The sequence below is a fragment of the Pleurotus ostreatus genome (genome assembly GCF_014466165.1).
Source record: "Pleurotus ostreatus strain PC9 chromosome Unknown scaffold_3, whole genome shotgun sequence".
Lineage (NCBI taxonomy): Eukaryota > Fungi > Basidiomycota > Agaricomycetes > Agaricales > Pleurotaceae > Pleurotus > Pleurotus ostreatus.
This window is the reverse complement of record NW_023503158.1, coordinates 2686102-2697630: the sequence shown is the minus strand read 5'-3', so window position 1 is coordinate 2697630 and position 11529 is coordinate 2686102. Positions and strand designations below refer to the sequence as shown.

At 48.8% G+C, this 11529-nt stretch overlaps 1 protein-coding gene and 1 non-coding gene across 2 annotated transcripts; one reads left to right on the top strand and one right to left on the bottom strand.

The window, feature by feature from the left end:
• Positions 1-6036: 6036 nt before the first annotated feature.
• On the bottom strand, positions 6037-10782 carry PC9H_005515 (uncharacterized protein; the record flags this gene model as incomplete). Its single annotated transcript, XM_036775081.1, has 11 exons — positions 6037-6264; positions 6315-6508; positions 6544-7466; positions 7585-8466; positions 8571-9202; positions 9255-9373; positions 9428-9592; positions 9642-10309; positions 10362-10427; positions 10482-10544; positions 10673-10782. 11 exons carry the CDS (start codon positions 10780-10782, stop codon positions 6037-6039), a joined length of 4050 nt encoding a protein of 1349 aa, XP_036633583.1.
• Positions 10783-10923: 141 nt separating this feature from the next.
• On the top strand, positions 10924-10997 carry PC9H_005514. The gene has a single exon. It is a non-coding gene; the product is annotated as a tRNA-Ala (tRNA).
• The last annotated feature ends 532 nt before the right edge of the window (positions 10998-11529 follow it).

Sequence of the window (11529 nt, the reverse complement as noted above, 5' to 3'; positions counted from 1 at the left end):
GTTCTTCTTCTTTCACATTATCGTCAGTGTCATCCTCACTGCTATTGTCCTCATCGTCATTATCAACTGCAGGCAAGTCGATGACCCTTTGCTGAGCATTGTCTTTCGCCTTGGATGGTGCCTCTGGTGCGCTCTGCTGACTGGTTTTCGGAGGGACTGGTTTGGAGAGATCGTGCTCATCAATGCCTTTGAGAAGTTGGCCACTGTAAGTGTAGCGCTCATCAAAGTCTGCGCGTTCACAGATGATGACCTTCTTCGTCTTTGGATTGTAGAACTTCCAACCCTTGTACCCATCAGGATACCCAATGAATATGCACTTCTCCATGTGCGAACCCAAATGCTCCCTCTTGTCCTTCTGGACATGCACATAAGCAACACATCCCCATACCCGCAAATGCCCAACATCAGGTTTTCGTCTATGCCACACCTCATATGGCGTAGCATGAGCTACTGAAGACGTGATGCATCGGTTCAAGACATGAACAAGTGCAGCCAAACACTCAGCCCAAAAGGCCTTTGACAATCCAGCCTCATCCAGCATTGCAGTGATCCGTTCACTAAGCAGTCTGTTTGCACGCTCAGCCACTCCATTCTGCTGTGGTCTGTTTCGCACTGAGAACTGCCTTTCTATCCCATGCTCCTCCAAATACTTGTCAAACTCCTTGCTCATGAATTCACCACCCTGGTCGCATCTGAAGACTTTGATATGTTTGCCAGTCTGGTTCTCAGCCCATGCTTTGAACCGCTTAAAGGCAGCAAAGACTTCGCTCTTCAGCTTCAGGGGAACCACCACCTTCAGCTTGGAGTAGTCATCAATGAATGTGACCCAATACTTCTGACCAGAGTGAGAATCAATTCCGATGTAGTGAACATCAGAGTGTACCAATGCCAACAGCTCATCAGCTCTGTTGGCTGACGAAGGAAATGGATTTGCATGCATCTTCCCAGTTAGACAGGGAATACAAACGGGATCTGGCTTTGCAGAAGAGTCCAGTGTCAATCCAACCACCATTTCATCCTTAATCATCTGCTTAATTCCGTCATGGTGTTGGTGGCCAAGCCGTCTATGCCATAGAGTCAGATCCAAAGGCAGAGTGGACGCAACATGAACAAATTCATTTGTGTCTATTGTACTACCATCTAAATAGCCTATACCAGCATCATTGATTGTAGCACAGAACAAAAGAACATCATTACGAACAAACTCCATTTTATCCTTTGTGATATGAACATTAAAGCCTTTATTTCGAGTCAAGTACAAAACAGCAAGCAGATTATTGCACAATGCAGGAACATAGAGTACTCTAGTGATCTCCACATCTCTAACTTGTCTACCATTAACTACAGGTCTGAAGAGCACATTTCCGACACCCTCACTATATACAATGGTGTGATCCGCTAGCCTGATTGGCACTCTATATGTGGTATAATTGCGAATCCATTCTTTGTGAGGTGTCATATGAGAAGTGGCCCCTGTATCTGTATTCCAATGGGTATCATTAGAAAATGCAGCACAAGCTTCATTCATAGAACGAGCACTTGCCTGACCAGCAAACTCCGTCGCAGCATCTGCCTTTTCCACTGCCACTTTGGCATTGCTCCCCCCAGATCCACTTTCTTTGTTGCTAGCAATGACCTTCTTCAATGCTTCGCAATCCTTCTTCCAATGACCCTTGCCCTTGCAGAATGAGCAGGTGTCTGCATCAACTGTGGGGTGACCTCTGCCCTTTCCATTGTATGCCCCACCCTTCTTTCCATAACCCTTGTGACTGGCTCTATTCGCTTGCTCAGTCTGGCGCTGACGATTTAGCTCTTCACTTCGGAATGCTTGGAGTATAGTATCCTTGTCCAGCTTTTCCATTAGCAACAAAGAAGCTGACAGATGCTTGTATTCATCAGGCAGAGCCCGAATCAATGCCATGCACTGCAACTCTTCGTCTAACTGCTCAATGGTAAAGCCTGTTGGACGCAGATTTTGGATATTAGCCATGGCTTTGCTAATCCTGACTCCCAAATCGATGAGACCTTCATTGTCCTCCTTGTGGATTGAGAACAGGTCGTCATATGCATTGAAGCGTGCGCCGGGCTTCTTGGACAGGTGTGCCTTTTCTATGGCAGCCCACATTCCCACTGGATCATCCTCTAGACCTCGGAAATGAATCCTTTGGTCCGCCTCAACCAACAGGTAAATCTCCCCAGCAGCCTTTTCAGCTTTTGCCTCCCATTTGGTCAGCTCAGCCTTGTCTGAAGGTTTAGATTCCCTCCCAGACACTAGCCTCCACAGCCCCAGTCGCATCAGATAGGCCTTGGCTTCACCACACCACTCCTGATAGTTGGAGTTGGTCAGTGGCTTCACCTTGACCCCATTATCTGAGCTAGAACTAGTAGACATAGTGCAACAATACAATTTATAGTCTTGTTTGACTGACAGTTAACAGCTTAGAGTCCTGTGATGACTATGAATGACAGCTTAGAGTCCTGTGATGACTATCAATAACAGCTTAGAGTCCTGTAGTGACTATCAATAACAATGTTATAGTCTTGTTGTGACTTTCAATAAGCTCCAATAGGCCAAAATGCGAGATCAGTACTCAATGAGTCACTAGATCAATCACAATAAACCCCCAGTATAACAATAGGCAGCAATTCAATAATGCAGGAACAATCAATCAGTGTTGTCAAGTTAGAGCTCAGGGCCCATAACCTGTTAAACTATAGGCTATTATAGTTTGATCAGAAGCTTGTAGAAGCGTCCTAATGCACTCTAATTGCCTTGGTAACAATCACTAATGATGTGTTGATGCAATCAATCAATAATATGTAATGATTTGCGCTCTATTGACTCTTTGTGTCTATTACTCTAGACATGTATGGAAAATGACCATCCCAGGTTCCCACAGGTACTGTTCTGCGCGAGGCGTGAATATAGGTGTCCACTAAATCGCGTCCGAATTTGATTAGCTCCGGAGCAGCTTGGGAACATGCCAGACATCATTCTAATGATGGCTCCATGTTTCATTTTCGCTCCTTTTGCTTCCCTGCTGAGACCGAGGCGTTCCGGTGCCTGTTCCGGCTGTCACAATAGAGGTCAACAGACCTACTAATGGGGCGCTGAACGTGGGAACGTTGCATTGACCGTGGGAGTCGTGCGCTTATAAAGTATGTACAGATTGCTAAACAGTGCTTGCGCACTTTTAGCAATCCTGTCAACACCAGTCATCCCATGATGACCTGGGTTGTCCCAATGGGTGTTGGCAGTGTCTATGGGTGGTCCCCAATGCGTGGGAACCGGGCGCTTGGTATAGCGCAACTTTGTTATACATTTGTACAACAAGTGTGCACATCACTTCAACAGATCCTCCAGCGGAACAAGCTCTTCCTCCGAGCGGACAAGTGCGATTTCGAGCAGACCAAGGTGGAGTATCTCGGAGTCGTCATCTCCGAGGGTAAGATCGAGATGGACCCTGTGAAGGTCTCCGGAGTTGCGGACTGGCCAACCCCTCGGACTCGGACTGAACTCCAATCCTTCCTTGGGTTTGTCAACTTCTACCGCCCCTTCATCAAGGACTACTCGCATATCGCCCGGCCTCTCTTTGACCTCACTTGCGCGAAGGAATGGCAGTGAAACAACTCCGCTCAATCCGCATTTCTTCGGATCAAGGAGCTGATCACTTCGGAACCTGTTCTTGTCTTTCCAAAGGAGGATCGGCCGTACCGGGTTGAAGCGGACTCGTCGGACTACGCTACGGGTGCAGTCTTGTCGCAGCTCAATCCGGATGATGGTAAATGGCATCCTGTTGCATTCTACTCTAAAAGTCTACAGGCTGCGGAGTGGAACTACGAAATACACGACAAGGAGATGCTTTCAATCATCCAGGCACTCGAAGAATGGCGGTGTCATACCAGAACATAGGTTCGGTATAAAGACATTAGGAACTAGGATGTACCCCTGAACCCCTAGGAGCGAAGCCCCTAGGATATTATCCATTGCCGGGTTATTGTTCTATCTTTCCATTGACGTTCATTTGTCATGGAAATCCGTCATAGAGACCTGTAACAATGGATTCTATTGTTCCACGTCTCCATATAATTCGCCGTGGACAATCACTAATAATGGTGTCCATTGTCCCTCTATTATTCCATTGTATACATATATTTATTCTATTGTTCCAACAAGGCATTGTTCATCTTGTCCATTGTCCTACCTCTATTATACTACTGTGTACTATTATTTGTCCCATTATTCCTGTAGGTCTTTGTTTCTTAAAGACCATTGTTCCCCGTATTTATTTGTATTTACCTCACTATTCCTACCATTGTTCTTAGGTACAAATAGTTTAGGTATAAAAGGGAGCTAGTCTCTCTGCCAATAAATATACAAGTTATCACCCACATTCTAGTTCTTGAGTTCGGCTGTATCTGAAACGAGTAGGATACCAGCATTACCGTTTGTAGAGACCTGAAAAGTAAGTATGGTCTATTTCTTTTGCTAAGTCTGCACCGAAACGAGTAGGTGACAGTAACACACTAACAGCTAAGTCTGCACTGAAAACGAGTAGGTGTCAGTAACACTATTTTGACAGTTTGACTATCCTGAAACGAGTAGGGAAACCCTTTACAAGTCCAGATCTGAAACAAGTAGGATTCTGGCATACTAACTTCAGTTATTAGCGTATATCTGGCAGTTCACCACGTCTACAAGTGAACACCAACTGAATCCAGTTGGTCTGGTTCAACCAGTTGGACACCAACTCTGTTGAAGTGATGTGCACACTTGTTGTACAAATGTATAACAAAGTTGCGCTGTGCGGTCGCACGCTAAGCGCCCGGTTCCCACGCATTGGGGACCACCCATAGACACTGCCAACACCCATTGGGACAACCCAGGTCATCATGGGATGACTGGTGTTGACAGGATTGCTAAAAGTGCGCAAGCACTGTTTAGCAATCTGTACATACTTTACAAGCGCACGACTCCCACGGTCAATGCAACGTTCCCACGTTCAGCGCCCCATTAGTAGGTCTGTTGACCTCTATTGTGACGGCCGGAACAGGCACCGGAACGCCTCGGTCTCAGCAGGGAAGCAAAAGGAGCAAAAATAAAACATGGAGCCATCATTAGAATGATGTCTGGCATGTTCCCAAGCTGCTCCGGAGCTAATCAAATTCGGACACGATTTAGTGGGCACCTATATTCACGCCTCGCGCAGAACAGTACCTGTGGGAACCTGGGATGGTCATTTTCCTTACATGTCTAGAGTAATAGACACAAAGAGTCAATAGAGCGCAAATCATTACATATTATTGATTGATTGCATCAACATCATTAGTGATTGTTACCAAGGCAATTAGAGTGCATTAGGACGCTTCTACAAGCTTCTGATCAAACTATAATAGCCTAAAGTTTAACAAACTCAAGTCAACTGAACTACCAACTGAACACCAACTTGACCAAGTAAGTTCACTTACATTCAGTTCCGTTCAGTTCAACACCAAGTGACTACCACTTGAACACCACTTTATATAGTTGGAAAAGTTTCAGTTGGTGTCCAATTGATATCCAAGTGGTGTCCATGTGAACTGCACACAATAGAGTCAGTAGAAGCGGATGAGATTGGTAACTGGTGTTCAGTTGGTATCCAGTTGATATTCAGATGGATTTTAAGTGGACTTTGGACTTTACAGAATTTACACAAGTCCAAATGGTGTTCAAGTGAACCTCACTTGGTGGTCAATTGGGGTCAAGTGGTATGAGTTGGAGTACAGACATAGTTACAAGTGATATTGGGGAGTGTTCAGTTGACTCCCAGTTGGTGTTCAAGTGGCCACCAACTGAATACCAGCTGAGTGTTTATCTCTACAGATACAAGTCCAATAATACATTATAGTTAATACTCAAGTGGTGGCCAAGTGGTGGCCAAGTGATACTCAAGTGGTGTTCAAGTGTCGTTCAAATGGTGTTCAAGTAGTGTTCAAGTGATGTTCAACTGGTATACAAGCAAATGCGAAGTGAACTACAAGTGAACTTGCTCATATTCAATCATCATCATCTTGCATCTCTTGCTGCCCATATCTCACTCCATTCTCATCCTCTTCATCCTCACTTTCATCACCTGCTTCTTCTTCCCTCCCCTGCTGCCTGGCAATAACACACTGGGTGTGCAAGAACAGTAACACATGCATGGTGAAGTCAAAGTTGCTGACAGTCATCCAGTTGAGAACTGTCTGGAACCCACCCAACCATGCATTGAGCTGTTCACAAGCCTAAGTACAAATCAGACAAGTACAAGTAACTGAGGAGTAGAACCACTTACCTGAGTATTGAAGGCCCTCTTGTAGTATGGATTGCCTTGTTTGTCTTCATCAACCACCACCAAGTTGGGGGCATCTCCATTGAGAGGTGCAGGGTTGCACCAAGTCCGACAGAGGTGGTCAGTCACCTGGTGATTGATATAGTGGTAGGAGTCAACAATGATCTGAGTGGTGGGTTCCCAAGCAGGCCAGTGCCCTTGCCTGACAATAATATGCTTGAGTAAGGCACACCCTTTGTCAATAGCAATGTAGCTAGGGCGTGAGGATAGACATCTTCAAGGAACCAAAGAATCTTGGCCACCCCTTCTGACTTGGCAAACTTGCGCCAGGCAAGGACCACACCACATGGAGCACAGATGGTCTCCACACAGTAGAACCTAGGAGCAGAGAAGTAGTTGTTATACTTGCTGCCACTGACCTGTTCAACCTCCTGCTCTGCAAGGTCGTCATGCTCTGGCAACTCTGCTCCTCCACCAACAGGCAACCACTCCTGCCTCTCCTCCTGAGCCCTCCTCAACATCCTCTGAACTCCTAAGAGTGAGGAGTTGGCATAGCGAGCCCGGTAGACCCTCCACTGCTCCTGGTGATTGACACATGCCTGAGTCCCAGCCACCTTGACTCTGACACAGTCTTTCATGCGACAACGGACCCCCATCTCGTCCTGATGTGCCTTGCAAAACACTCCAGTCTGAGCATTAAGCAATCCCACCTCGCACCCTGGCATGGCACAGTGACGAGGCCCCATGACAATGCCATCAATAACAATCATGCGAACGTCAGCAGGATTGCTAAGGGCAGCCCCCCCAGCAGGTTCAGATGCATCACTGGCTGGGACATCATCAACATCCATGGCCTCAGCATCTTCCACAGCAGGGCCTGCATACTCTGGGACAGCATGATTTTCATCATGGCCAGCAAGAGCAGCAGGATTGTCAGGCTGATTAGGGATCACGTCAGCCACATCCTTGAATGCATGACAACACTCATCGCAAGAATGCCCCTCTGCACTGCGGATGATTCCCCCATCTCCCAGATACTCATAGGCAGCAGTCACGAGGTCCTTGACAGCCATGTTGTCCACAAAGAGGAGCTCAGCACCACTAGGCTCAGCAAGCAACCGGATGGACTCCAAGACAAAAGCCTTCCAGGTATGCCTGCGAGTGAGTTTGAATGTGGTGCCACTGGGCTGGACAAAGGAGTAGTTCCAGAACTCAGTTACTGCAGCTGTCGAGGCATGACAATAGCCCTGGAGACCAGGCGGTCAACCCAGACCTGAGTTCCGACTTTGAGGTATTTGGCGTCTGGAAGGTGAATCGCAAGGTGGCGGTTGTTAGAAGGGTTGTTGAGCTCTCATGGTCAGCCCAGAACATGGAGGAACATGCAGGACATTTCCCTGCAAGTACTGGAACCTTCTCAAAGCACTCGCTCCCCCTAAGCAAGGTGGCTTTGGAGACATCACGGTACCGCTGGTACTGAGTCAGAGCACGACCAGGACATGTAGCATCAGAGCATTGAATGACAGTGGGAGTGATGATGAGGACAGGGCAAATATCGGCGGTGGAGATGGGAAGGAGCTTGCCATGCAAAGTACCTCTTTTGTTATGAGAGTAAAGATTGAGGGAGCGACAAAAGAAGTCAAGCTTTTTACCCAGAATAGTGGTCTGTTGCTTTGGAGACTGGTCTTCATGGCGATCGGTGGGGAGGAATAGGGTGTCGTAGGTAGTTCTGGCATCAGAAGAGACAGAGGTGTTGGTGCTAGAACTAGATGCAGAGCCAGAGTCAGAGCCAGAGTCAGAGTCAGTGTTCATTTCAGTATCCGAGTCATCATCAGCGACAAGGGAGTCAAGCTGAAGCCTGTCTTTGATAGCACGGACAAAGGCAGCCATCCAGCTAGTCACGACCTGAGTGTTGGTAGGGACAGCTTGTTGTTGACCATGGAGGTTGAGAAGGTTGGTGTTGTTGGTGATGCTGAAGAGGAGCATCAAGACGGTGGCAAGAGTGATGTCGGCACCAAAGCTGGACTTGATCACTTTGGCAAAGTCTGCAAAAAGGATGCCTGGGAAGGGATCCTCCAGTGGTGCTGCAGAGACACATGGAAGGAGTCCGAGGAGCAGCCAGAAAGAGAGCAGCATGAGCAGGGCCTGTAAAGAAAAACTGCTGAAGTCAGTACAAGTTGAAATGCAAGGTGAGATTCAAACAAGAAATGGCAACACGAAATCATTTGAATTACATCTATGATTCACAAACAGACTACCTACTTTGAAGTTGAGGCCTTCTTGGACTTCTTTTCCTTGGCCAGCCTGGCCTTCTCCTTGGCCCTCTTCTCCTTGTCCTCCTTGTCCTTCAACTCCTTTGTGACAACTGCCAAGTTCTCCTTCGTAAGCTTGCAAGTTCCCCAGACAGCTCTGTGTTCCTCTGAGCTCTGATTGTAAGTGGGGTCGTTCAACAGAGCATGGAGGATGGGGAACTGCTCAGCGTTGTCGAACATCTTGGAGTAGGTGTTGTAGTTGGTCTTGCAGATGTAGAGTGAGCAAAGTTCGTTGATGGAAAGATCACAACCAGTCCACTTCCCTGCATTCTTCAGTTCCAACCACTTTGCTGGGACTTGGGCAGCTGCCTTCATCCAAGCATAGATCTGCAGGATCTCACCCTTCTGAGATGCCTTGGGTGTCATGCTGTAGAGCACCTTCAGCATGATGGCAAGCTGAAGAAGGGCGGGGTCGGAGAAGGCGGTGGTGAGCTGCTGGGAAATGGTAAGCGAGGCGGTGTCGGCACCAGCAGTGGAGACAGAGGCAGAGGGGGCAAGAGATGAGATGGTTGAGGGAGTGTCGACAGAGGTGACAGAGGGGGAAGGAGGGGGGTGGAAGCCAGAGCCTTGGGTTGAGCGTTCCTGAGTGAGATAGAGTCAGATTTTTTTTCAAGTCAAGTCGGAATTTGCTTACCATTAACAACTCCATTTCCTTGTTGTTGTCCCACTCAACAGGCTCATCCCCCTCAATAGCCACAGCAAATGGGCCCTTCATCTCCCAGTCATTGTTGACCCACAACGAGATGTCAGAGTCTAAATGGCAACAAATAGTAAGCAAAAAACGCGAAGTCAAAATGTGTGACATACCTGCAAGAGCGGTCATTTTCTTGACCATAGCCTTAAGGACAGGCCCCAAGGTGTAAGCCAAAGGGATCCTTACAGCACGGGGCTTAGCGATGGTGCGGTCCTCATGCTTGTACACCAAGACCCTGCCCTCATTGCGAATGGGGACAAGGTCTGCTTGCTGGGTATCTAAGAAAGAAGTCAGTAAGTGAGCCAAGTATGAAAAGCACAAACTCACTGAAGTCAGCCATGTTGGGGGCTACCCCATGTCCTTTGGCCCTTGCAACTCCACCCATGGTACGGGAGGCGCCTTGCAAATCATTGAAGTCGTCAGCGATGGGAGAGGAAGGCATATCGTTGAACCCAGCAAAGACAGGAGCAGGCAAAGGTGTATTGTTGGCATGGTCAGCCTTGCTGCGCTGAGCTACATGGCGATGGGCAATGGGAGAGGCACTAGCCTGACGCTTGGAGGCAGGCAGGTTGCGAGGGGTGATGTTGGAGTCGAGGTCCATGGCATCGTCACCTGTGTCAGAACTCTTGTCGTCACCTGCATTGGACACCTCATCACTCAACATCTTTTCCTTCTCCTCCTCGCTCGACGTCTTCTCCTTCTCTTCATCGTCATCCACTTCTCCTGGCCCTTCATCACTCAACTTCTTTTCCTCCTCCTGATCCTCCTCTTCTTCGTCATTATCCTCTGGCTCGTCCTCTGCGTCAGATGAGCCGAGATTGGTCAAGTCGCGACCTTTCCCCTTGTCTACGACTTGGGGAACATCACCCGGATCAGCACGGCAAACACGGGTGGAGACAATCCTCGGAGCGACTGGGGGTAGGAGAACCCCAGTCCCAGCTCGACGAGGTGGCGGAGCAAGAGCAGCCCCACTCTCACTGAGAATTCTAGATGTACTGGTGCGGACAGTCAGTTTGTGGACACAAGCAAGAGCAAGTAAAAACATACACAGTCATCTTCTGCACGGTAGGCTCCTCAGCCTCTTCATCTTCTTCATCACGGTCAGCGGAGGTCCTACAAACAACCAGCATGAAGAGAGGATGAGTAAATAGACAACGGAGGACTTACTTGGTTTTCTTGTTGGTCTTGGAAGTCTTCTTGACTTGTTTAACTTGCAAAGGGAGGTCCTCACTGTCAGACAATGTGTTGTCAATTCATTGTCAATTCATTTGAATTTAAATGGAATTTATTTATATTTATTACTAGACTATGTACTACTACTACTAACTACTACTAATGAGAACGAGGGGGGGGCTGACTCACCTGAGGGCCTCTTGAAGGGCCTTGGTTGCTGACCTAGTTGACCTGGGCTTGTTGGGAGTGCTGGTGGTGGCGTGACAGAAGGCGTTGGGGGAATGGCGGGGGCCATTGTGTTGGAATGATGTAATCCGGCACATGATCACCATTTGAATGGACTGGAAAGGGGCATTGCCCGGCCAGTAATGAATAAATGGTTGGGTGGTCATGTGATGGGGAATACATAATTGTTGGTTGTGCAGTCATTGAACAAGGCCAGATAGCTCAGATGGTTAGAGCGTCTGGAAAGCATCCAGGAGGTCCTTGGTTCAAACCCTAGTCTGGCCATCTTTTCTTGCCCCTGATTTTAACACATTGGAGGGCGATGGGGGGCGGGCGTCGTTGTCGACGGCAATGGGGGGACAACGGGGGGCAACGGAGGCCATTGGGGGGGCGTCAATGGCGATGGGGGCGTTGGGGGACGTTGGGGGCCGTGCAGCGTCGTCAATGGCGTTGAGGGGACGACGGGGGGTGCGCGTCGTTGTCGACGACGTTGGGGGGCGTTGGGGGCATGTTGGGGGGCGTTGGGGGGTGTCAACGGGGAAGGGGGGACGACGGGGGATGTTGACGGCGTTGGGGGGGCGTAGGGGGACAACGGGGTGCGTTGGAGGCCGTGCGGCGTTGTCAACGGCGTTGAGGGGACGACGGGGGGGCGTCGACGGTGAAGGGGGGACGACGGGGGATGTTGATGGCGTTGGGGGGGCATTAGGGGGGCGTTGGGGGACAACGGGGGGTGTTGGTGGACGTTGGAGAGTGGTGGGAGAGGCAGGGCGGCGGTCAGTTGTATAAAAAGGAGGCGGGTGGGCAGCTTACCTTGGCC